At 46.6% G+C, this 27,264-nt stretch overlaps 1 protein-coding gene across 8 annotated transcripts in view; it reads right to left on the bottom strand.

Moving 5' to 3' along the window:
* Positions 1-216: 216 nt before the first annotated feature.
* The window catches only part of KLHL13 (kelch like family member 13), a 119,738-nt gene continuing 92,690 nt past the window's right edge, over positions 217-27,264 (bottom strand). For 5 of the 8 annotated variants that reach the window (XM_031945114.1, XM_031945109.1, XM_031945111.1 and 2 more), the window contains 6 exons: positions 22,009-22,141; positions 21,388-21,584; positions 14,171-14,966; positions 8,012-8,047; positions 6,111-6,224; positions 217-1,854 (listed from right to left, as the gene is read on the bottom strand). In XM_031945114.1, coding sequence (XP_031800974.1) covers positions 1,367-1,854; positions 6,111-6,224; positions 8,012-8,047; positions 14,171-14,966; positions 21,388-21,584; positions 22,009-22,141 — 1,764 coding nt within the window. In that variant the 3' untranslated portion in view covers positions 217-1,366. The remainder of the gene's footprint in view (positions 1,855-6,110; positions 6,225-8,011; positions 8,048-14,170; positions 14,967-21,387; positions 21,585-22,008; positions 22,142-27,264) is intronic. The other 3 variants (XM_031945112.1, XM_031945113.1, XM_031945116.1) reach the window with 1 other exon arrangement.

The raw sequence follows: 27,264 nt of genomic DNA, 5'->3' as shown, positions 1-27,264 counted from the left end.
CCAACTGTCCACCCTGAACAGCCACATAGTGGTGTGGATCCTTCTCAAGAGTGCACTGGGACTCGTTTTCTTTGCCCGAATGAATGTCCCAACTTGCCCTCCTCCATGATGAACTCTCAGTTACTTCAGTTCCCCAACATCCACACACACTCACGCAAGTGTGCACAAATCTATGATGATTGCCGTCAGGAAGTAATGATGTACCCGAGACCACAATGACATTTTAAAGTTTTATTGAACAAAAGATAAAACATGGAAGTCCAAGTTCACAGAGAAAAGCAGCTCTCTTGCTCACAATGTATCTTGTGCTAAATAACCTTATTAACAGCAACCATGGAAAGGATATGGAATATGTAAAGTTACATCAACAGTCAAGGAGAACAAGGAGGATCTGCAAGGGTTGGAGGGACAAGGCCAAGATGAAACTGTCTGCTTAGGGTGAACATGCTTCTGTCCTTTATCCCCTAAAATCCAATCCGGCTGCACTGACTGCCCATGAATTATCAATTGGTCTAAATGGAAATTGGTTTTTGGCAGATTTTCAATATCTTGCTATTGATTTGAAGTGTTAAGCCAATGTTTAAAACTTAAAATGTCTTATATTTGTGCCGACACGAAGGAAGGTGGGCACCGACGTTTGGGGTGGCAGCCCAGAGCCTGGCCGTGGGGATGAGGCCGAGCTGCTTTCTGGAAGCGTGTTTTGGCAAGTTCACTTCCAGTAGTTGGAATATACTCCACCCAGTCAGGTGAGCCGAGCGAGAGAGCGAGAGAGAGCGAGAGAGCGAGAGAGCGAGAGAGAGAGAGAGAGAGAGAGAGAGAGAGAGAGAGAGAGAGAGAACAAGAGAGAGAAAGAGAGAAATGGCCAAAGTACTTTACAGACAGAGGGAGGCAGCTTGAGAGGATGACCTCCCTCGCAGTCAAAAAACCAGAAGCAAACATCTTTCCGTCTTAAAGCACAGAATACATGGGTACACGTGAGTGGTGACATCCCACCGCCAAAGGGACGGGTTGGGCTTCCTTCCCCAAACTGACCTCATGCCGCCCACCCACCCCACTGATGTACAAAGCAGGGGCCACAGAAGCAAAACGGTTGCGAGACAATACCTTGCTTTTTCATTGGTTAAACATTTGGCTCTGATGAATACATGTTCAGGATGCTTTTGTTAACCACAGATAAACATTTTACAATAAACAAAGGTCACAAATAACATCAACGCTGGTTGTTTGCCAGTTATGGGACTGAGCGCTGGAGGAGAGCCCTAACAAATACTACTTAAGAACACCAAGAGCAACGAGAAGAGGAAGAGCATCCCCAGCCTCAGCTTCAGAGAGGATGGCAGCAGCCCCCAAGCCCACAGAGTGGAAGTTAAGGGGCTGACAGAGGTGACTCGCGAGAAGGGGACCCTGCATTGTCTTCTGGAGGAAAAACAGTGAGGGTGCAAGCTCGGATGCCACCAAGAGACTCGGGAAGGTCAAAAACTTTGTGCCACTCATCCTTTTCTGGATCGTATTTCTGGACTATCTCTACCATACAGCGGTTGTTCCAAGAGTACCCGCCCACCACATAGATTTTATTTTCAAACACGGCAACCCCAACATCACTCTGGCCTCGTAACATAGCAGCGATTGGAGTCCACTGATCGAGTGCTGGAGAGTAGAATTCACAGCTGAGCACATCGTCATAATCACTGGTTCCTCTAAAGTGGTTGCCACCAATCACGTAAAGCTTTTCTCCGACGGTGCACATGCAGTGGAGGCCTCTGACTGTGGTCATGGGAGCTTTCTGAATCCACTTGTCTGTGTCTGGGTCAAAGCACATGAGCTCTTTTTGGAAAGTGTCATGAGTGATTCCTCCTGAAGAGTGAAAAAAAGAGGCATTGAATGCTCCTTGTGTGAACACTAACATTCATTTCTGAATCGCCCTAAGGTGCTCGATGGGAAGCGTCGGCATCTGACTGGCTGGGAGAGGGGGAGGGGGCCTTACAACTGGGACACATGGGAGCCAGGATTTGAAGCCAGGCCTCCTGACTCCAAAGCCAATGATCTTTCCGCTAGGCCAAGCTACTTATCTCCCTCCCCCCCCCCCCCCACCCCCGAGAGAGATCTAACAGAGACGCAGGCTGTGGTCTGCTTACTGGATTGTAAGAGCGTATGAAAGGGGGTCCTTGGACCCCCGTGGATGTTTCGAAATTCACAAATGGATGAAATGAGCATTTTTTTCTTGGGAAAGCAGACCGACACGTGCCTTTTCCAGCAGTGATTTCCAAGGCTCCCGCCAAAGGGAGTTGAGCCAGCAACAAAGACACTCTGTACCTTCTCCTATCCTGAGCACCATCCGCAGTGCAAACCTGGGATAGCTCCTTACCTCAGGGGCTTCCAACAGTGGTCAGAGGGGAGTGGGTTATATCGGCACACCCTCCTCCACCCCCACACTGCACATGAATTCATTGAGGGAAACCGCTCTGAGCGATCTCCAAATGGGGCCAGCGGGGGGGCTACGGCAGTGGCCGATGTTCTTCTGAGTGCTAGCGTGGGCCACGAGAGGCCGAGAAAGACTTGAAAGGTCGTGTTTCTACACGATCGAGTACAGCATCATGAGGAGACCGGGAAACTCAGACTGGAGAAGGAGGTTTCTCCCACACTCATTTGTCTCCCTTAGATTTGCAACAAAATCGCTCGTAAAATGTGGCCAACCCTGGTGATCTCTATAAACGGTGACAACAACCAGGAAAGCACATGAAGGTATGTGGCCAAGAAAACCTCAATTAACCAGACTCCAACGAACAAGCACCCTGCCTTGACATTCTTCCCTTGGCAGAGACCTTGGGCTCTCAGGGGGTCACTAGGGTAAATGGCATTCGTGATTTAAAACATGTGCTCAGCCCTTAGTCATAGAGACTCTGGAAGGGACCCACAGAGAGGTGTGAGGCGGCCCGATGCACCATTGCTATCTGAAAGAGACCAGCAGACGGCAGTTTTCATTGACCTTGGCCCACACTGGCCCTGTGAGCTACCCCTGTGCATGTAGTCTTCTAAGGTGTTTATTAGTATTTTTTTAATTATCTACCTAATTAATGTACGCTCTCTAGATCCTGCCCACCATGCACCTGGCCTAAGCAAGCCTCCACTTAGTCATTCCTTTGCACCTTGTACTTCATTTGCAGAAGAGGCCAACTGCCGCCAAAGCAAGCCACCAGCAGAAACTTCACCCCTGTGGAACTGCTGCCAGAGCCACACAACAACAGCACAGGCTTAGGCCCCGTTCAGGCCAAACTCCTAGTCCTTTACCATGTCCCTTGCCTGTACGATGATCAGGGGTGCCCAGAATGACAGTGATCCGGAGGCCCCGCTTGACTGCCAGGCACCCAAGAACTTCCAGGTGGTCTATGGGAATAAAGTGGGTTCGGCTTAACCCCGGGTTTCTATGAACTCTCACATCTTATTGTCCCCTAAGCGCTGCCGGCCACCAAGGCTGTCCTAGTCTGTGCTTTCTGAATGACGACTGGGGAGGATTCACTAGCGGTCCCAAGTGAGCATCACATAGAGGTCAGAGGTGATCCCTTTGGAGCCAGCACACAGACAGTGTTCATGTCCACCTAGAGACAGCCAGCCATGGAAACTTCTCACATCCACTGATTATCTCTGCTGTGCTCGACCCAATCGTCAAGATGCCACCTGAATTACGGGAGGCTCCTGGGGAAGAGAAGACACTGCCCTGACAGGTTTCCCATTTCACTTAGACAACTCAGCCCCAAATATAAAGCCCAGAGGTACCAAGACACATTGTGGGCAATGCACACATCTAGAGGCCGAAGAGCTCCATCACAAAGACACACCAGCCCAAGGTCCGGCAGACAGATGTCTCAGTGTGGCTTCTTTAGGAAGATTGGGGCAGGAAGCACAGCCATGCTGAGGATAGCCGAGTTTTTCAGCCCCAGTACCGTTATTTTGCCTTTATTTGCCATTTTTCCATTATCGTGCATGCCCTTCAGTGAGTGCTCCTATCCCATCCCTACCTCAGTCCCAGCCCAATCAGTCTGTCCAGAAAGACTCATCTCAGCTCCCAAGTCATCCACCCAAACCTCAGCCGCCAAGGTCAGGCCAAGTGGTAGGAAAAAGTGTGGCTGGGCTGTGTCTGGATGGGCCCCCTTTCTCTTTCATATCTGTTTCTGGGGTTGGAGAAAGGGTCAGCGCTATTCCAGGCCCTATTCCTGTAGACCAGGCACCCAGTCCCTACCAGTGTGCTTACTGGAACAAAACCACCTACCAAAACAACCCGAGGTCCTGCTTCAATGAGCTAATGCCGATGGACGTGGAGCACTTGGATTCTCGTGCCTAGACCCAATTAAATCCACTTGGGGCTAAACATGAGCTGAACACAGCGAGCAGTGGATTTCTCCAGAGGCTCTTTCTCTAAGAGAACGATTCAATCTTCAACTCCCCCAATACGTCCTAGAGAGCCCCAACTCTCCCAAGTGCACAGGGCTGACCACGCCCTGTCATCTCCTTCGAGGGCACTGCGGATACTAAGTTCTCTACCTGCCCTGCCTGTCTAATGACCCAATGAGCTGCGGCTCAGTATCAGTGAGGCTCATCTCCTGACCTGGCTGACAACAGCTTTCATCCAGGGGAAGAAAACCTGGCCAAAGGAAGCCCTGGAGCCTGCTGCCATAAAGGTCTGGGCCTTGGAGGCCCCAACGGACTTTTCAACCCATCAGAATGGAGAGAAGAGAACCCTCCCCAAAGAGCTCAGAAGGGCTGCTTCCCAAAGACATGAAGGGAAAATAAGATGTCCCAAGCACAGCAAGTGCACCCATCAGGGCTTGGCAGAGGGCTGTTGGCAAGAGGCTAGCATAGACAAAATGAGCGGGGTGCCTCTATGAAGTCGCTTAATCGAGCATCAACATGGGACCCTATTGTTATAATGCTGGTGTCAGAGTCCAGGCTGGAGAGGGATGGCCCATCTTTCTCTGGCCTTGCAGTACAGTGTTCCCCAAGGCAAGTCATGGAGCAGAGGATTTCGAGCCTCAAGGAAACTCGGGAAACAGCTAAGCCAGATGTGACTGGGAAACGGGAGAAGGCGATCCAACACAGCTAACGTGAACGGGTTGTTTCCCAAGGCAAAATACTTTAATGTTTGACCTGACATCCTGGCCTAAAGCAACTCTCTCATTTTATAGGTGCAAAAGGAAAGTCACTCGCTCAGGGTCTCTTGGATAGGAAGTCGTGTGGACCACATCCCAGGCCAGGGCTTCTACCTACCCCGTACCACAGTGCCTCTTCCACAGCAGTGGAGCCTGTCGGGCTATTCCAGAAGACAGCTGACCATTCACCACCCCCTGCACCATTTTTCCTTTCCTCTCAGTTGAGTCCTCTTTCCCTTTTCCTCCACCCCTTCCCTTTGGGCTAAGCAGACATTAGCAGAGCTCACTTGTGATGATGCTCAAGGCCAAGAGCATGACTGCCCTTACTTAGTCGTTTCAATGACCAGATAAGCTCTTTGAGGGATGCTTCTCCCCTGGTCCAGAGCATTTGAAGTGGAATTGAAATCGTCCACTTTGATTTACATTGCTAAAGAGGGGAAACCTCTACTGGCGACGCTTGATCATCGATGAGTGAAACGTCTCCCAAAAGTTTTATTTCCATGTCCTTAACCGATCCCTTCCCTCACACACTTGAATTTTCACTGACACAAGCGAGAGCTTCGTTTGCTGTCATTTCAGTAGGGGCCTAATCAGCAGATCAAAGAAAGCCCTCTCTGGCCCAATGAAGAAAAGTATGGCATATATGAGTCTGGGAGGGGACGCCGTCCAATTGTGGTGGGCAATAGTCATCTGGGAAATGGCGAACTGCAAAACTCTGAGCTTTCTTCTCAGATATTTATAGTAGGAAATAATTTGCTTTCAGCATTAGCAAATCACAGGCGACTGTATTCAAAAGTAAAGATAAGACACTTTCCCAAACTACAAATACATTATCGGGGGCTTATGCAACTGCTCTAGCTTGGGCAACAACCGCTCCTACCTATGAGCAGGGAGAACAGAGACATCACCTTCTTCAGAGCCTCTAGAGTGGGCAAAACACTCCCAGATTAATATCATTGACCTTACCTGAAATATACATTGTCCCTCCATACACAGTACCAGCATGGCCATAGTGGGGCTCGTTCATCTTGGCCACATAGTTCCATTCGTTCATCCTTGGGTTGTAACACTCCACTGTGGCTGGTGTGACAAGAATACAAGATCTTTTTAAAACCTCAACTTGCACCATCGAGTCATTTCTTCCAAGAATAAGTCTCTCACACACATATGGACACACAACACACATCCAGAAACACATCCATTATGCATGAGGGGTCCCTTGAAAAAGATCTTCTGATAATGCCAGAAATTACATGAATAATTTAGATAGCCTCACTAAGTTGGGAGAGTCCCTGGAGACCACCTGGTCCCCCCCCTAGGCCGACCTCTTCCTTTCCAGCTGAGGCCAAGAGAGATCGAGTGCCTGGTTTGGGGTCACAGAGCTATCAGTGCAAGTGCTGGACCTGGAAGAGAGTTCTCAGCATCCTCTCAACTCAGTGCTGAACCAGAACAGGGAAGGCCACATTGGTTCATTTCCTCATCATTTCTGTATCAAATCTGTTACCATTTGGATACTGGGTATCAACATCTATGAGGGGTATGGCAGACCCTAAAAAATACCCAAATTTCAAAAGGCTTCAATTCTATGCCCTCGACTTGGACAATCTCTACCCAATCTAGTAGTGGAGACTAAGCCCCACATAACAGGCTTTCAAGTGGCCCGAGAGGATGTCTTCTCATGCGGCTCTCGCCTATCCTCCTCTTCCATCTTCAAAGGCCTCAAATGCTTTGTTCACAGGCATCTCCAACATCACTGGTGCTACTTTATATGCTCATGACTTGAAGACGCTTAGAGGCAAAACCTGAAAGGCCAAAGCCAAGGCTGTGAGAGTGGAGTGCACTTTCTTGCACAATAACAGGTTCTGCTTGAACACAAAACATTTGAGAGAAGTGGCCAGCAACTTGTTCAAAAATCTCCATGCCTGGGAAGGCAGATGAACCATTCTAAAGGAGAGATGGGGCTGGGCACCATCTGATCATTTCTCTCTCTCTCTCTCTCTCTCTCTCTCTCTCTCTCTCTCTCTCTCTCTCTCTCACACACACACACACACACACACACACACACACACACACACCCCACAGCACCATCCATTGGAACCTCAAGAAGAATTTTCTAGAGAGTATAATCTGCCCCTCTCCCCCATCCCACATGCAATGGTTTAGTTAGAAGTCACTCAATCCAATTTCAGATCTAAAGACCCCACTCTAAGGCAGGCTGTGTGGACATCCAGAGCAGCACCAGTTGAGGCCACACTGATGACTTACAAAATGCCTCCAAGGCCCCCACCCCACCTGACCCTCCAACCCTTGCTGCTTCACCAAACTGCAGCATTTCCACGCCCAAGAATAGAAGGTGTTGCCGTGGCCATGGCCAAGGCCAAGACCAATTCCAAGAACAAACTGCCATCTCCTTGAAGACCGAATCGCCAACGTTACTGTCATCAATCCCTGTTTCTTCAGTCTATCTCCCAACTGTCTTTACACAGCTGAACTCTGGGCTATCTAATAAACACAAATGACAGTGAGTTATAGGAGCATAGACTTAAGAGCTGGACGGGCCCTTAGCAGCCACAAAGTCCAGCCTTTAATTTTACGGAAGAGGCAACTGAGGCCCGGAGAAGTAGAGCAGCTTGCCCAGAGTCACACAGCTGGTAAATGTCTGAGGCAAGATTGCAGACTTCACTTCATTCTCTCCTCTCCCTATACTTATGGGAGGGCCCAGTAGATTGATGACTACGTGGTACCAGCAAAGAAATGAATGGGATTGCTTTGGACAAGTGAAAAAGGCAGTTTGAGCAGAAAGACCAACTCCCAAGAAAAGGAAGAAAGGGAAGTCCAGACAGCATGTCTCCACATGTGGCTCTCACCTATCCTCTTCCAGGTGCCTGCTGCTGTCGCCATTTCTAAGGGGAGAAATGCCACACAATTTGGTAACCTATACCAGCACATAAAAGCCCCTCCTCCTGTCTAACCACCAGCAAGCTCGCTATAAGGTAGACGTTTGTCCGCTCGGTCGGTTTTTAGCGGGGACGAAGGCTGCCGAGCCAGCCGCTCTGTACCTCTCTCAGCATCGCTGGAGGCGCCTTAATGAATGGCATATCAAAACCAGAGAGAGACAGGCAGGATGGCCTCGTGGAGAGCAAATGCAAGTGAGAGTCTGGAAAACCTGGCTTTGAATGCAATCTGTCTGGGTTTCACTCTCACCATAGGGAAGGCGCTCCTTGAGGCTCAAGTACCTTGAAGAGTTCTCTATTAGGCCAATTACACATCAGTAATAACCCAGAATGCCGGTGACTCGGGGACGAGAACCGAGCCACCGTTCGGACAAGTCTTCTTGTTGTTTTGTTCACGGGCTCTATACTCTCTCCCCAAAAGTCCCTGCTCTCAGAAAGAGTGGCTAACTTTTCAACTCTTTTTTCAAGAAAACTGTAGGGGGTGAGTCACCCCCAGCCTTCCCTTCCTCCAGTTATCCAACTCCTGTCATTTTCATTAACTTCCTTTGGCTTTTCTCTACAGAAGATTCCCTTGACTAATTCCCTACTGAACTCCCTAGAGCCATGGACCTGCATCAAAGGTGACTCACACTCTTGCCTGGCATGTTACTTACCAATCAACTCAACGTAGGGCGCCTGGTGACCGCAGCGAGACTACGGGGGAAGAGCAAAGGGGGCCCGCTGCCAAGCATGCATAAGGGAGTGAGCACAATGCGGCTCTCCAGATTAGCTTCAGGGCTAGCATGGCACCGAGGTACCTGCACATCCACCACCTCCAATAGCCAGAGAGGGCAATCTACATGAGCGATCCAACAGTCCCGTGTTGGCAGGCCGATTAGACAGGGGACAATTACAGAGTGTCTCATTTACCCAGCCCCTCCAAGTGAATGGGGTCTCCTTGGGGAAATGGGGGACACCAAGGACTGTCTGACCCTGTGAGTCCAAGCAGACTTAAAGCAGGGTTCGAGGGGGTGGCGAGAAGGGCTGGCAAAAGATGGGGGGGCTTGCACCCCATTCTTAGGCACTATGTCACCAAGAGAGTCCAAAGCCATAAAGGAGATTAGAGCACTTCCTATGTTCTGGTGGGAATTTCAGGAGCAATCTATTTGCAAAACCAAAAATTGCAAAAAAGGAATTCACTCAACTACTTCCTGTCTTCAAAGCCTGACATATTAACATCTAATGTGAAGTACCAAGATCTCAGCTGTCACCTCTGGCCTACAACAGAAACTGGGTCTCTTATGCTACACGATCGAGAGAGATTGCAGTGAGCAAGCGGTTCCTTCTCCATGGGACCAACGGCTACTCTGAGCTGCCCTAAGTTGCCCAGTGTGTTCTCAAAGGACAAGAACCATTTCTAGGAGTTCCTGGGACTTCCAGCCAGGAAGCCAGACTCCTGCATGGAAGCCAGGGCCTTTCTGAGGTGACATGGCTCTGGTCTTTCCTAATCCTTTGCAGAGACCTGGTGAAGAGAGGAAATGACATACACATTTATATGAGCTCACAGTGCTAGCAAGTTTCACCCCTGTTGTCCTCTCCTATGGCCATGCGGCTGAGGCGCATCATTTTGCAGGCCAGGCCCCAGCCCCTGTCTGGGAAGTCACAGAGAGCCAAATGCTTTCTTTGGGAGCATCGGGTGACATCCAGAAGTCAGGGCAGGTCTAGAAAAATCACAACGAGCTACCAATACGAGGCTCTGCCTTATTTCCATGAGGTAAGGGGCTCTTAGAGGAGTTTCCAATTCACTTCAACTAACATTTTATTAAGCTCCAGCTGGCTCTGTGTGAAAGCGAACCGGGAGCTTTATCCCAAGAATGTTTGGGGGGATGGCAACATCTGCCTTAGAAGCCCCTTTGCTAAAGCACCACATGTCGCATGGAGCTTCTACTGGTCTATTCTGAGATTAGAGGGTGAATAAAGAGGTGGACAAGACAACTCCAGAGGCAGTTTTATCTCGGAGAAGAGATGGATGTCCAGTGCTGCCTGTGGGATAGGGGTGGTGGGCGTCAGAGTCCTCCACTTCCCAAGCGGCCAAACTAGTGCTCTAGAGGACTGGAGCTCCAGCCAGACTGGACAAGTCAGTAAGCCGGGCCAGAAGAGGACAACACGCCAGGTCTCGTACATGTTACATGTAGCTGTCAGGTCATGGGCTGCCTGTAAAAAGAGGGAGTTGAGCCTTTGGAAAGAAGTCTGCCTGCTTGGGCCTGTGGTACCTTGTGGATAATGGATGCTGTTTTTCTGTACTTAGCTCTAAACACATCCACATGAAAAGATGGAATTAGAAAAGAAAGATGAGGTGGCGACACGAGTCGGCACAAACAAACTCATCTGTCTGTCTCATTGAGGAATAGGGGCTGCTTTTCACTACATAATTAAATTAGCTTGATATGAATTCATTCTGGATCTCAAAGTTGTTCTGGAGAAAGGAAGAATAGGAACAATTTCACTCAAGGGAAGAATAATCAATTCATTTCTCCAAGTATTTCTCAAAGGTCTACTGTACGCAGTGCCAGGAGCACAGGGGCATGAGGCCTCAGCTGGCACGGACGCTCCTGCCTAACATAGGACAGGCTGTCATGCTGCGCCTTACGAGTCCAAACCCCGCTGATGGATGTGCTCGCTAAGGGGTTCCCCCAAATCTGAGAGCCATCACTCCTCTGCCTGTACTTCCAAGTGGCTCCGATCGCCTAACTGGCATTTAGGGCCTCATTCTCCTGGTGAAGCGGAAGACACAATGCATACGGCTTCAAATGAAATGCTTCCACCTGGAGAAATGTGCATAAAAAACACAAAAAGGGGCACAGAAATGTAGCTACAACAGAGCTAAGGAAAAGCTCAAGTTAGCAGGAAGCATTATTATTTCTGGAGCGCTTGGAGAGGGCAGGGAGGGTTCTGTGCTTGGTGCTGGCCGTGTCACGAGGCTCAAGCCCTGGCCTCTTTAAGCTTAGTTGGAACTTCTGACCTACTCAACATCTCCAAACACAGCCTCCATCAAAGTACCAGGGAGAGCCTGGGACAGGCAGGAAGAGACATGACCATAACCCAGCCAAGGAAAAATTCACAAAGAAGTCCAACTGTTCCAAAGTCCTGAGCTTCAAATGCTTGCAGGCACACAAAGATCATGGACACAGAAAATTTTTGAAGGTAACTCGGCTAAACCACGTAAATTTGTAACAAGGCAAATTTAGGCCTGACATGAGGAAAAGCTTCCTGACAGTCATGACATCTCATGGCAGAGAGGGCCACATCAGAGGTGGGAGTGTGCTGCTCCACCTCCTCACTGAAGGCCTTCGTGTGGCAGCTGGATGAATGCCCACTCGTCAGGGACACCACACGAGGGAATTCAGGGGCAAATTTCAGCTGGCTGAGGTGGCCTAGCAGGCTGTTCCAAATTCTGAAATTCTACAGGTGACTGTGTCTGTGTATGTGTCAGAGGGGGGAAGGGGGAGAGAAGGAAGGAGGGAGGGGGAGAGGGAGAGGGGAGAACACTACCTGTATTATACAAATAATTTTAAAAGTAGGTAGATAAAATCAGTTCCAACAGAGCAGTAATGAACTGAACTAACTACACCCAGCAAAAGAACTATGGGAGCTGACTATGAACCATTACATAGAATTCCCAATCCCTCTATTTTTGTCCTCCTGCATTTTTGATTTCCTTCACAGGCTAATTGTACACTATTTCAAAGTCTGATTCTTTTTGTACAGCAAATTAACTGTTTGGACATGTAGACATATATTGTATTTAACATATTTAACATGTATTGGTCAACCTACCATCGGGGGGAGGGGATAAAGGGAAGGAGGGGAAAAATTAGAACAAAAGGTTTGGCAATTGTCAATGCTGTAAAATTACCCATACATATAACTTGTTAAAAAAAAAAAAAGCTATAATAAAAAAACACGAGAATTAGAAGCTAAAAAAAAAAAATAAGTAGGTAGATAACGAGTGGTGAATGAAACCACAAGTTCAGAATCTGGCTTATGGTATATCTAAGAAAGGCAGCTGGAGATGACATACAGACAGTTGGAGGGAAGACCTGGATTCACATCTGATCCCTAACACAAACTAGTTGGGTGACGCAAGTTAGATACCTGCCATCCCCAAGTTAAGCCTCCTCAACTACAAAATGGAGATAGTAACACTCGTCATGACTTCACAAGGCTGACATGGGGCCAAATGGCCAAATTTATGTAAAGTGTTTTGCAGGTTATTAAATGCTATTTGCATATCAACTATCATTCTGATTCAAAATAGGCAGCACAAGGAGGGTACCTGGACAAAGGTTTAATGATGCCTTTTCAAATCCTTCAGGAGAAAATCAAAATTCTAAGCCCATCCAAAGACCCTGGTCCTATTCAGACTCCAAGCTGGGACACATATTTCTGTGGTGCCTTGAGAAGAACGTTGCCTCTCAAGCAGAAGCAACATCGCTCTTTTCAAAGAATAAGAGTTTACTAACAGTTTGTTGAATTGAACTAGCTGAGGCATCCAGTCTTCATCTTGGTTTTAGAGATAGGGGAGTACTAAATGAGTAATTAAAGGCTTCTGCCAAAGGAGTTACTTACTCTGTCAAGTTCTTGAATTTGCTCTAAAGTAGGACCAACTGTACAGATTGCTTTGGAGGAAAGGGCACTGGCACTCTTAATAACAAATGGGCTTTCACCAAATGAACTGATGCTGATTCCAAAGGGTTTTGGAGAGAACACCCAAGGGAGGAGGGAGCCAGCACATATGGCCAAAACACGCCTATTCACCTTAAGAGGGTAAACCCACTAACACGCTTCTCTCATGAAACTAATCAAGACAATGCAAGAGAAAAAGATGGCGCTGCTGAGCATCCATCTACACGGGCCTGATTTTTTCTAGTACGGCAGTGCCAATGACACACGCTGGGTTGCGTGTTCCCAGTCCCAGGCCCTTTTCAAACAAGGCATTTGTGAAGGAAGAAGCTGGGACTTGGACCGCAATCTAGGGCATGCCGCTGCTTTCCCTGGGAACCCAATCTGGCTCACTAGGCCCATCAAACTGACCTCATCAGTACCACATTCTAACCCAGTTCACTAAGCATAATGCTTAAGACAAATTAGTTCTTCATTTACAGGCGTTAACTACTAAAATTGCTCAAGCTGGTATTGGTGATATACTTTTACACCTATCATTGATCCTTTTTCTTTTTTCTTTTTTTTTTTAAGGGATATAATATCAATAATTAAGTGTTTTATGGGGTCAGGCTTTTAATTTACCAAAGGGGAACGATGGGCTTCCTGATTTCCCTTTTGTAAAGCCTTCTTACTCCAATTTGATTTAGAATAAGAAAATTACACCTTGTATAGTTAATTACAGGCAGCCAAAGCACCAATACATTAAACTGTAATCGCAAGCAATCAGGGCTTAGGAAGAAAAAAATAACTTAGCAACATAATCAGCCCAAGTTTTCATCAAGAGAAAATGTTTTCCAAGCATCAGGTAGACAGACTGAGTCTTTCAGAAGGCTAGGAATTACATGAAGTAAATTCTGAAACATGGCAAACTCTTCTACTTCAGCTATTCGGGAGTTTATCTTTATTTTATTGTAATGTTTCTAAAAGGTAACAAAGAGGGAAAATAGTCATCATTAATCTACTAGAATGACTCGCTTTACCTGTTCAACAATATACTTGCTAAATATGGGGGGTGCGGGAGCAATATCAATATGGGAACTGAGATTCTGGTCCAACTTCCTGCCAAGTTACTATTACAATTGAAATTGCAATCATGGAATGATTCTGCCATTCAAGTTATAACTGCCCTATATGAGACAAATCAAGTCATATAGGATCTAGTGGTTGATTTTCAAACTATATCTGAAATGGAGCCAGGGACACAAACGACCGGTAAGGTACAGAGACGATCTCTGGCAGCTTCTTGAAGAGAAGAATTTCCCATGAGAAAAATAGGCCCCTGCTTTGGCTTCTCATTTTAGAGAGCTGCTTCCTTTTGAACTAGACAGCAAGATCCAAGGAGAATCAAGTCCTCCTCCACATACTCACCCAGTTCCCCGGCTGCGTTGCGGCCACCCACGGCATACAGATGGCCCTTGAGGGCACTCAGATGGAAGAAGGTGCGCTTCTCATTCAGCGATGCCACTTGCATCCATTTATTGTATCGGGGATCAAATCTGAACACGGTGTCGACTGCCGTTTTGCCTTTTGTGTCATAATTACTCTGGCCGCCAACGACGTAGAGAAAGTTTCCGATGACCGCGATTCCATGCTGATATCGTGGGGCGTCCATGGGGGCTAGCGATTTCCATTCTTGGGACTTCTCATCATACATTCTCAACTCCTTGCTGACCACCAGCTGCTGTCTCAGGACGCCTCCCAAGGTGACGAGGTGAGTGCTGTCGGAGCGGATGGCGGTCCTCTCCGACTGCATCACGGGCTGCATGTAGGGCATCATTTGGTAGTTGCTGGCTTCCAGAAGCAAGTTTACACAAGTATTGTCCGTTCTCATAAAGTCCACAGTTTGCACGTAATTAATGAGATCTTGTGGTGACATCATAGGGAAGCGAATATTCTTCATCAGTTTGGAAGCAAACTCCATCCGCAGATCATCCGAGCGGAGCCAGCGACAGGCGGCCTTGAAGAGATCGAGCTCACTGCAGTGTTTCAGGCTGTTACTGGAAAGCACGAAAGCTAGTCGTTCAAAAGGGAGTTTGACAAATTCACCACTGTTCAGGACGGAAAGGAAGTTCTTCAAGATGAAGTTGTTCACGTATTTGTCCACTTCGGTAAGATTGTAGGTATTAGCGATGCGCCCCACTTCGACACAGTTGTCTAAAGAAACCTATTAAGGTAAGACAAAAGGGACCATGAGGCTTTGTGGGCGGGTGTGCATGGACGTATAGATGTGTATGGTATGTGTTGGGACAGCAGAAACCGCATCAGAGTACACAAAACAAAATAAGAGCATCAGTAAAATGTTCATATGTCAGTAGAATGATGGACAGAGACCTCAAATCACTTTTTGGTCTTATTTGTGAAAATATTGGAAAAATCAATGAAGGCAGAAGAATGCTGAAACTCTGTAGAACTCGCCAACTCGAGCTATTATTTTTCCTCACTCAAATAGCTAGAGCCTAGAATGTTTGAAAATCTAGTCAAATTCAAGTTCTGAAAATATTCAGAAGAGTTAGAATCTTCTTCTCAATCACAAGGCAGATTCACCCATTTTTAAAACCAAAAGCAACAGCATCTTACACCAAGGTGATTTCCAACACTGGCAGGGGCCCAGCAGCAGCCTCCCTTCCATCTACCTCCACCCCTTTCTCTTGGTTTCCCCAAAAGGTCACATTTCCCTTGGGAGCACCATTAGGCAAGGGCCAATAAAAAGTACAAAAGTGAGGTTACTCGTGGACCCAAAAGTGTCACTACTCAAACCCCAAGAAAGGATGCAGGGCTCTTCCATCTGTAAAAAAACAAACTATCTGGGCAATAATCTCCATGCTCAACAATTAATACGTAGGTATATTAAAGGTAATGGAATCTTATGGGGCCATAAAAATAGGAAGTGTGGAAAGTTGATGGACATGAAATAGTACTTATTGACTATATCATTTCTTTAGAAGTCAATTTTAAGGGGAAAACCAAATCCAATCAATTATCCCGTCCCACTGTTTCTCCCTTGCTGACATCTCATGCACATGCCCCCCGCCCCCTTCTTTCTCAGACACTGTCACTGCTCTGGGTCCATGCCTGCACTATCACCAGAGCCTTCCACTTGGCCTTCCTGCCTCAAGCCACTCCCCACTCCAGGTCATCCTCTGATGAGCTGTCAAATGGACCTTCCTAAGTAAATGCCCGTCTGGCCACACCATCCTTCTCCTCAAAACTCCAGCAGCTCCTGATCTCCTCCAAGAGCAAATAGAAAAACCTCGCAACTCCTCCTAAAGTGCCCGGCCCCTTCCTGTCTTCCCAGTCTTCTTGCAATTCAGCGATCTCTGTTTTTCCTTACACACGACACTCCACCTCCTGTGTGTTTGCACAGGCTCTCTCCCATGGCTGGAAGCACTCCCTCCTCATGTCTGTGTCCTGCCTGCCTTCTTGTCTCAGAATCACACCTCTGCTTTATCCTGTCTGTATCCTGTTTGAACCTGCCTGCTCACATCCCATCTCCCCCATTAGGCTGCCATGTTCTACAGCTTTTTCCACACCTTTGTCTTCATCTAGGCTAGTAAAAGAAAACAGGGTACAAGCTGTTATTTGTAATTATCGGCACCGCTGTCTGCTTCCATTAGTACATGGGCAATCTTACTATCGTTGGTTTCATTTGGCTTTATCTACAACAGATTCTACCTTCTAGCAGATCGTAATGGGCCACAGGGGCAGAGTCAGTTTCCTGTCCCTGGCAGTAGGTGGAAGACCAACTCAAGGGGATGGTGCAGGAAGCTTTTCGGCCAGCCAAAGACGGCCTGAAGGTCCCTTCCAACTCTTTGGACATTCTGGGATTCAAAGGAGAACACGACGCGTAGGGCCAGCCTGGGTTTCCTTGCAGTGTGGAAACTCCCTCCACCACTGCAGCTCATCAATTCCTCTGCAAGTGACAAGTTTTCTCAGATACTCAGAGGCCAATTGATTTGCCCAGTCACAAAAGGGCATGGGCCATCTCTCCTTTTTCTCTCTTTGCCGATTTTCTACATCTCAGCTTAATTCTGTAAAAGCCATTTTGCCTCCTCAAAGTTTAGGATCTCCCATGAATAAATAACGCTACTTTAGTTGAAGAGAGGGAAACTGTATAGGCTGGCTATTTCTGAGCTCTGAATGGCAAGGATGGTAAGGGCTTGGGTAGGGGGTGCAGATTTGACCGATTCTCGGCTCCTCCCATGCAAGACCCTTCCCAAAGGAGCTTTGTTGTTCTGTTCAGAAATCTCAGGACCCAGTAAATACAAATACCAAATCGTTGCAAAAATTTGATTCCAAAGCCTCGCACGTTTGGCTCAGTTTTCTTTGACAGGTGGAGAAAATCGGGCATACCAAAGCCCAAATCATAGCCCACCTCAGAACCAAAGCAGGACAAAACAAACCAGTATTGGCTCCAAATTTCCAGTACAAGAGAATCTGCCAAATCCCTTGACTTCAGTGTAACTGGATTTGATCTAGAGCTGTCTGGAATGCGTGTGTGTCTGTATGAGAGTGCATGTGTGTGCGTGTGCGCACGGGTGCATATTCACCACAGTTGGTGACAGAAGAAATGGAAGCTTTGTAGATATTTAGAGTCTGCCAAGAAAATGGGCCTCTCTCTCACTGCCCTCGGGAGTTGATCTTTCAAAAGTAGAAATATAGCCCAACAGAGATTTCAACTTTAGAGTTTCTGTGAGCAGCCCTGGTTCACTAGTCCCTCATTTCTTCCATTTCCCCTCTCCGCCTTCCCTCCTCCTCTTCCCCAGTCATTTGCATACTAAACCTCTACTTGAAGAAATGAAATACATCGGCAAATGTCATGCTGGGGATAAACTCAGCGAACAAGGCCAGCATACAAATATGCCTATTAAAAACTAAGCCATGAGTAATTGAGTCAGGGCCCTCTTTACTCTGATATTGTGTGTCTTCATGTCACACAAATCTTAGATGCAAATATCATAGGAGATTGGCAGATGGCTAAGACAGCAGCATGGTGGACAGTCAGGCTTTTCCTCCTGTTGAAAAACTAAGAGGAGGCAAATGACAATGGATACTATACCAACTAAGGCCCTCCACAAGGCACAAAAGCACTATTTCCTAAAAAGAACGTCATCATAAACAATGTTCAAAGAATGTTTATGCAAAAAAACGAGTTCAATTCTGGGTAACAGCTCGGCAAACACTTTCCTTTACTCAGAGTCAGGCTTCTACCCTCCCCTTCTTGGCAATCGATGCTGCCCGTGAGACAAGAAGCACCCCACAGCCAGAAGAAGGGAATTCCCAGGCGTAATTCAGCAGTTACCTAGCCCCTACCATACACTGGATGGCAGATTTGTTTGCTAGACTGATCCCCAGAAAGGAGGCTTAGGCCTGCTATTCTGATGTCCCATTATTTTCTGAATCGTTCTGATTTTAGTGATAGGAAGACCCCCAAAACATGGCCATGCACTCGGCTTGCTAGGTGGCAGAGAGAAGGCCATGGCAGAACCCTAATCCTGCTGCAGCAGCTCTCTGTGTCAGGGCTCCCTTCCTTTTTGAATACTCAGAGCTTAGGATCCCCACTCAACAAATACACATATGGACAACAAGCAAACAAGCATACGGACAACATGCCTGTCAGGGTAGATTTCTAGATTTTCTCATAGGATTGAGAAAAAAATGAAGTGATGATGGTTAGTTTCAAAAGGCACATAACTATCCCACCGGTTGTTAATCACAGATTTTGACAGCTACATTGGGATGGAAAATAAACAAATCAAAATCCAAGAGGAGACTCACACTATATAATTTAGAAATGAGAATAAAAAACAAGATCCTAGCCCTTTTAACTCCTTCCCTTCCATTTCAACTTCTTTGGATTAAAAAAGAGCAAAAAAGAGAATAAAAGAAATTACATAATAATTAAAGGTGCTCAGAAAAGTACTTGTACATGTCAGTATCCTCCAGATACAAGGACCTGGCAACAACCAGGACAAAGACAGCCAGTTCACAAAGACAGCTGCCATAATGTGCGAACTCCCAGAATGCTCCCTTCCTGATGGCAAGGACTGAGCCTTTCAAGAGCTCATATACAACAGCAAGTGTGCTGTGGGAGGACAATGAGCATTCATTCGTGCTACTTCTAGCAATAAAGAGATCCAAAGATGCAAAGAAGGGACAACTAAAAATAAAAGGCCCATATTATTAATATTCAACAGTTAATTATTGGTAGTTATTCATTTGAAACCATCACCCAGGTAACATGAGATAAAAAGAAAAGTTCCTAAATCTAGTTCTCTTATACAGAGAGCCTTTCAGCTACAAGAGTTCATGTTGGTGCAGGAAGACTAAAGTAACACCAAGATAAAAGAAAAGCGGCAGGCTGACGGGGGTGGGAGTGGGGGAGGAAGCCAAGAATGAGCCATGGCAGTGGCTGACCTGTTCTAGATACTGGACCACATGGTAGAACATTAAAATGTTAGAAAAAGCAATATTCAACAGCCTATATGGTACTCAGTTGAAGTGTCGGTCAACTTTGCTAGCGTGCTTCTGTTGTCATTAGAAGGGATGGCTCAATGACGAGAGAGATTGCTAAATCAGTCATGTAGGAAGGTGAAGTTAAAACTAAAGCAGGCATTGAAAATAAATTTAATAAAAAATAAACTTTATGTACTCGGGGGGGGGGAAGGCAAGTTTAGATAATGTGAAGATGGAGAACACTAATTCCCTGTGGACATGACATTCTGGTCATGATAACTGGCCAAGATAAACTAGAAAATAGAGATTTGACAATGGAGGTCAAACAAGGTTTGGAAGCAAAGAAATAGGACCAGACTTAATGCCTTGCCAAAGCAAAATAATGAGGTCATCTCCAAACACCTGAATGGATATTTCCATTTCCTTGGGGGTTCTTCTGTTCTTCTGGGGCTCCATTTTAGGAAGGACACCATTAAGCTGTGTCACATCCAAAGGAGTATGACGAGGCTGGCGAGGATACTTAAAACCATTCTACATAAAGGTAGGCCGAAAGAATTGGAAGCCTTTTGACTAGAGAAGGGGAATAGGTCGGGAGAAGGGCAGGAACTCAGTTATTAATTGTTCCAATTTAATGCCAGAGAGCTTTGATTATCTAAGTTGTGCGGGGCCTCGTGCTGTTGGCTGGGGGTACAAAAAGGAATAAAAAGAAAAATCGTTTCTAGTCCTCAAGGGAATTGGAATTAAAGGACTATCATATGGAAAAGGATCAGACTTATTGTGGTCAACCTGAAAGGGCAGAAGGGGCACCAGCAGGCCTCGAAGCAAGAAGAAACTTCCTAACAGCCGGAGTTCTCTGAAAAGGGAGGAAGGGAGTAGATTATCACTTAAGACCTTCAAAGATGGGTCACCACTGGGTGGGGCCATTCAGGAGCAGACTCATGTTTATGGCACAGATCTGACTGAAGAACCTTTAGGATCTCCCAAATGGGAGAGTTCATTATTTTATCTGCAGGGATGATGTAAGCTACCAGATTGTATTCCTTTCAAAGCATAAAAATATAATCCAAATGCAAATATAAATGTTTTGAAAGAATGAAGAGGAGCATTTGTTAGGTACTGACCGTGCCAAAAGCACGGTACTTTGTGCATTCTTTGATACTCGACACTGTCTTTGCCATAGTTGCTCTCTGTGCAAAAGCACAGAATGACAAGAATCAACCGGTAGAGCTCTCTGGGGCATGCATGCTGTACTGGCTTCGGGGGTGGGGGGGAGGGAACAGGGGCAGTGAGCTCCCGACGCTTTAATTTCCTGCTTCATTATAAATAAATTAATGCTGTCCTGCTGCCCAAAGTTTTGCACTAAAGCCCACAGCTACATGCCAACAGGACCAAAAGTAGTCATTTCTGAAAAGAGCATGAGGGAAATGGTAGCCAAAATGAAGACTGGGTTCCTTTCATACTTTCAGTTTTCTAGAGATTAGCAGCTCAAGAAAGAGCCTTAATCCTAAATGTGATGATTTAAGACTGGACTTTGCTATATTATTATTTTTTTTAATCTTCCTTTGAAACATATCACTGGCAACTTGAAGCATGCAGCTCTTAACAGCAAGGAAAGCAAGCAAAGGGACCGGTTTGAAAATGCACCAGGGTTAGCTGAGACGATCAGGAGAAATGAGCAGATTTACAACTGATACTGCCCTTTGAAAGAAGAGAGAAAATGCCTGGAAGGAAGACAAAGGAAAAGATAGGCAAGAGAGACAGAAGTACAAGGAGATAGTTCCACAAATGGGATTTGGCCTTCTAGGGAAAGATAGCCATCACAAGGGTCATAATGCAGAAAAAAGAAGGGAAGCCTGTGGGCTTGGCTTTAGGCAGAAACTGGAGTCCCCTCCCTTATACAGTGAGGGTACGAGACAAGATGACCTCTGTGCTCTGTGATAGGTCTACATTCCACGATTCCCTCTCTTCGGAGGGAACACAAGAGTCTTTATTCAAAAGTACACATATAAAGAGAAAAATCAGAAAAAACAGCAAAATCATGGGATGACGGGCTGTTCCCAGGCCCCATAGAGGAAAGTCTGGAACTGGAAGTGAACATGTAAATCACAACAGCAACAAGCCAAAAGTCTTACCCCAGATATCAGAAACACTTTGCAGAAGTCCAGGATGGGGAGAATCTGGAGGAAGCTCGCAGCTTCGAGGGTATCTTGAAGGTTGTCCATGTTGAGAGAGAGTTTTGCAGTGTAAATGAAATCAATGATCTTCTTCAGCCCTACTTTATTCACCCCATGGAGCTTAATGCACATTAAATCTTGTTCTTTCATGCCACCTGGAGAAAAATACAATGGGATAAAGGGAAGGAGCTATTTTAATGAAGGCAGAACTCACTTCTATCAAGACTATGTAATAACATCAAGGGAAAGCCTTCCAGGGTACAAGCACTAGTATCCAAGTATGTTTAGTAATTGCCAAAGGATGCTATGGTACCACCAAAAGAAGGCAGAGCAAGTATTTCTCAAAGGATCCCACTTTCCCAAGCAGCTTTTTCTGGAAAAAAAATGCTTGGAGGCCAACATGAGAACAAATGAAAAATCAGCTTAAATCCAGTTGCCAGGTGAAATCAGGGCCTCCCTCAATCTTACCTGATGATTTATGCTCTTCCCCAACAGAGTATCACCGTCCTGAAGAAGGATCTTTCACGTTCAGGAAACCTTGACTTGAAATTAAGACAGAAAATCCAAAGAGCACTCTACCTGTGAACATAGCCTTGAAGTAATCACTAGCAGACGCCATCATGGCCCTGTGAACAGGGAAGGCTTCATCTCCATCTCCAGGGACGAGGCTCACATCACAAAGCAATCCTTCAACACGGAGTTGGTCAAAGCCCTACAATGAGATCATAATATCAGCCATTCAATCCTCAAGCAACTTTAGTAGAATAAGCTTTAATTTAAAAAAAAAAGAAAAAAAAAAAGAACCAAGTAGAGCGCGGGTGACCTCAGCAGCCTCCTGTTCATTTTGCTGCTACGTGTGTAGACGAGGGCTCAGGCTCCCAGCAGAGAGGGTGCTTCAAACTCCAAGAGGCTACTTAATAGCAACAAAGGTGCATTTGGGACTACCCAAAAAACCCAGAGAATCAAAGCAATTTCAGAATTCAGAATAACTAAGGGATATTGAATAGCTCCCCAAGCTAACTATAAACAGTAATAAAACTAGACTATATTGTTTTGGGGGGAAGAAATAATATTGTGTCAAGCTTCAGTTTTGTGCTCTATGAAATGTGTGTGTGGACATGTATTTATGTATATATGTATACATCTTTTTTGGGAGGGAGGGGAAGACAGTCTAGACCCTGATTCAAGTTTACCAAGCAGCCCCTCCGCCCTTGGCACACCCAGAGATTCTTATTCTTGTAAACTATGGGCTACCTTTCTTCCAGACCCGAGTTCTCCATCCATCTCATTTGCTGTTCCCCTGTCTCTGTCATCACATGCCCCCTGCTCTACACCCCAAGATCTTTTCATTGCTACTGAATGTCAGTGGCTTCCGGGGTCAACTAATTATGTCAGCAAACACGTATTAAGCACCCGGGAGAGAAGAGCATGGTGTTCCGGAGCCAAACAGATGAATGGCTGGGACCAGAGTCCTTGCCTCCGTGGTAGAGGCCGTCACGTCCTTAGATGCTCCGGGTCCCAAGGGCCCGGTCTGCTCAAGTGCGTGGACCCTGCCTCCCCACCTCAGAATCATGGTTTTCATGACATCAAATAAAATGAGCCTCCCAGTGAGGCGACAGGATCCCTCTCTCTCTCATTAAAGGTCTCTGAGCTGAAGCTGCACAATCATGGGGCATTGTTTTTCAGGTATGGCCTCTACGGTCCCTTCTCATGCTAAGAGTCCATGGCAGGAAGGGCACGTCAGCCATAGGAAAGCAGGAGCAAAGACAGCCAAATATACTATACCAGTTTGGCTCAGGATCTAGCGGGGAATAAAGAAAGCAAGAGCTAAGACTGGAAAAGCGGGGCAGGGTCAGATTGGGGAAGGCCCTGAATGCTAAGCTAAAGAGTCTGAACGTTAGGTAGAAGGTGGCAGAGTCCTTGAGTTCTGAGTAGAGGATTGCCCCAACCAGCTCCTTGGATAAGCTGGGGAAGAATGACCTAGCAGCAGACTGACAAACTTAAGTGACAAGGTAGGAAATGACTGCAAGCAACCAAGCGAGTGGCAGTAAGGGTCTGGACCATTCTTGGCTCCAGTCCTCCTCCACCCACAGTGCCCCTCCCTCTATCTGGATGGGAATCCTCCTGGTCCTCCCCAGCTCAGCTCCAGGCCAGCTAGCTCCCCTGCTGACTTTAGGCCTTCCTGTCCCCTACATCAAAAAGCACACAGATTGGGGTAGAGACAGAGACAGAGATGGGAAGCTGTCACATCTCATATCTCCCCGGCTCAAAGCCCGGAGGGCAGCAACCCCACCTTCTGGACTGCCCTAGTGCCCAGCTACTTCCCAGCCCAGTATCCTCTCCTTTTTCTCCCTCTGTATTCCCCCTACCACCATCTACCCCAACTAAAGCTCTCTCATCCTTGCTCCTGACTGCTGCTGCTATGGAGTCTGGCCTATACAATGCAGAGCCAGTAGGGGTTGGAGAAATTTTTTTTTCAATTCTGTCTAGGCTCTTGGCCCAAGCCGGGGGCAGCACACTGCCCGTTCCTGCACCAAATGGAACCCTCTTTTGGCCTCCTCACTGAAGGTGGCTGGCAGAAAAAAGCGGCTGGCACCCATATAGCATGGCTTGCCGAGTCCTTTATGTACATCATCTCACCATAACCCCGTGAGCTAAATAGGAAGGGTATTCTCATTCCCATTTCACAGATGAACAAAGTAAAGTTCTGAAAGGTAAATAAATGGATCTGGCCAGAGCCATAAAGATGAAATCTGAAGCCAAGTCTCTTCTGTATCCAAGGCCAATACTCCTTCCACTTCACCATGCAATCCCAGAACTCATCTAATGTCTGGACAAACCGAGGCCCAGATATGGGCAGTGATTTTTGAAGATCACATAGCTACAGAGGGTGCCAACAGTCTAAAACCGCAACTTCTTTTTCTATATGACCCCCAGTTCCTTCATCAAACCAGTTTGGCACATTCACCATTTCCTGTGGCCAAATCGACCATTCCTCAAAGGAGGAAGCTTTTCGACTAAGTCTTTTCAGACCTGGCCTCTCCCTTATGTAGCTAGGTTCCGGAATGGACGGGGAGGGGCTCTCCAACTCCTGCCGGCTGGATTTTACAGCCTTCAAAGGATGCCGGAGCCCATCGGTCTTGGGCCGCTTAGAGACCCGTCACACAGCATGATTTTTGCCTTCCTTGATTTTGGCTTGGGGATTAAGTTCTATTTCTTCATGGACTGGGAGCAGAATCTCCATGGGACTCCAAGGATTCACAGTCCTCTCTTCACCTTACTTGGGCTCCACCACCCTCTGATGTATTATTTACAGATAATGCGACTGAAAGCTTGGCAACAGCCACCATATCCTATTTACTTCCTCGTTTCTTTCACCAACCCTGCTCAGGATCACTAATGCTCAAGCAATCCTTGGTCAGAGCCCTGCCTCTCACAAGTCAGACCATCCCCCAAATGCTCCAGTTCTACAACCTGGTCCCGCAGCAACTCTGGCATCTTCCGAAGCTATTGTAAGGGCTTCCAGTGTCCTCTACTTCCTTGCCTTCTTTGCTCCTTCCTCTACAGGTCCTACCGCCATATGGGGAAAGTAAACTCTCGCTTCATATACTGTTTGAGTTTTTAAATCATCTGAGGAATTGAAATTTTCCTCTTCTGTTTAATTGTCCCCCCCGCCCCCCGCTCCTGAGCTGGCCACACAGGCTCAGTTCCCCCTGTTCTGAACTCTGGGGGAAGGTACAGATCGTCCCAAGCTCCCTCTACAATACCAATTTAAGCCACTCCTCAGTCTTTCTTTCTCCAGCAAGTTAATTTTGTTTCTTTAACCTTTCCTCATTAGGCCAATTTTCCAAACAGTGGAAAGTTTGGCTGCTTGTCTTTAGATGTTAGCATTTCTCAACGGAGACATCGCGAATGACATAGACCAAAAGTGGACCCGATAACAATGGCTTTTTGAGCTCTAAGGACCCAGCTTAGGGACAAATAAATGGAAAATATTTCTTTGCCCACCGAATAGTAAACACATGGAACTCATTATCCTGAGGGAGACCATAGAAGCTGAAAATACGATGTCATCTAGACTCGTAAAGCCCTCTGGCAACCAGCCAGTATGTCCCAACGATCAGTAATTGAGAAGATTGTGCCTGATTGACTGTTCTGTTCCCAACCGAATGCTTTAACCGATAGCTCCTGTTCGTATTTGGGGTCCATTAGCACATCAAAATAGTGTTTATTGAGCCTGGCAAAGGGCTGATCAGCGTCAGACAAAAAATGAATGGTTCAGGGAGTCGGCCCAGGAGAGCTAGTAAACTCTCCAGAATGTAATTCTCCAGACACAAAGGGAAACTGTTCCAGTGAGGAGGGAAAATGGTAGCTGAGGGAAAACGCTAAAGTAGACACACAAGGAACTCACTAGCTGACTGAGATAAGCAAGAACAGGTGAGAGGATGAAGTGAAGCGCAGAGTACAGTCCTGCAAAAACGGTAGTGGGAACGCAAGAGACTGGTGAGGGTAACTACAGACAACCAACAGGGTACTCTGGGAAGGTGGGCAACTCTACTGGGGGCAAAAGGAAGATGATGGAATGGAATGGAGAGGACCGCTGCCTGCAAGCGGACAGAATGACCATGCCCTTCTCCTCCACTGAAGGGAACAGACTTTTTGGAAGTGACAGAACAAACAGGCCAGCAGAGAGCTGATCTCCAAGATAAGCAAGGAGAGAGTAGCTCCCAATCTCGGGATGCAAACAACAGCCCAGGCGGCATCATTTAATGGGAAACTAGAACTCAACTGGGGTGTTTGCAATCACTATATGGTGAATGTGCATTTGCAATGGTGCCCATTTCTTTCTAGGTCATGTGCCGTCAATTAGGACCCGAGAACATCGGTGAAGACCTTGGTGGTGGCCTTGGGGACAAAGACACCAACTTCCGAATACCATCACAGAGTAAGAAGAGCAGCCTGTACCATGCAATTATGTCTCGTCTTTAAAAGCAAATTTTATTAAAATAGCTAAGTAGAAATGTTAGGTAGTGCTACCATAAGCATATTTAAACAGAATATGCAACTCAAAACAAGATTTAACAAAGTACACTTACCTTAGTCATTAACAATTCTTCCTCCTTAATCCAACTGTGGTTCCCACTCATCCCCAATCCAACATCTCTGGATTTGGAAAGCTTGTTATGCCCTCTCAGGACAAGTTGAGGGCTACAGGAACACATTTTGGCTCCAGTGATACCAAGAGACCCATCTCAGAAAATCTAGTGGGCACATACAGCCTGCCATTCCCCCACCATCCCTGATTCCAGCTCGCATTTACTATTACTTATCATTGTAACATTTATGGAATATTGAGCAAAGAAGCATTTGATGATAAGGGAAAGATTAGATATCACATATTAGAGGACTTAACTGGGAAACAAAATGGGCTAAAACAGAAGTTTCACTTAGCTATTCTGAATAAAGAAGGAACAGCTCATTGGTTGGGTACTCGGAGGAAACGGATACTGTCTAGAATTAACACTGCAGATGACCGAAGTCATCGATACGTGAGGGCCAACATTTCGTTCAGCTAATTTCAATGGAAACCTTTCCAAAATGCATTATGTATTCCCTACCTCCACATGCACCCACAAAGAAATGGACCTCCCAGGCTAGGGCCCTACATATATGGCCTAGGGCCCCACACATATGGCCTGGGGCTCACGCATCTAAGTAACTGCAAAGCCCAAAGTAACTCCCATAGTCCCAAGATGCCACATAACGTATCTTTCCCCAACATTGATTTGGAGGCATTGCTAAGGTGCCTATAGCGGCCCATTCCAAACATTTCTC

The sequence above is a fragment of the Sarcophilus harrisii genome, chromosome X, assembly GCF_902635505.1.
Source record: "Sarcophilus harrisii chromosome X, mSarHar1.11, whole genome shotgun sequence".
NCBI classification, from domain to species: Eukaryota; Metazoa; Chordata; class Mammalia; order Dasyuromorphia; family Dasyuridae; genus Sarcophilus; species Sarcophilus harrisii.
Note: the sequence above shows the minus strand (reverse complement) of the source record. Positions and strands in the feature narration are given on the sequence as shown.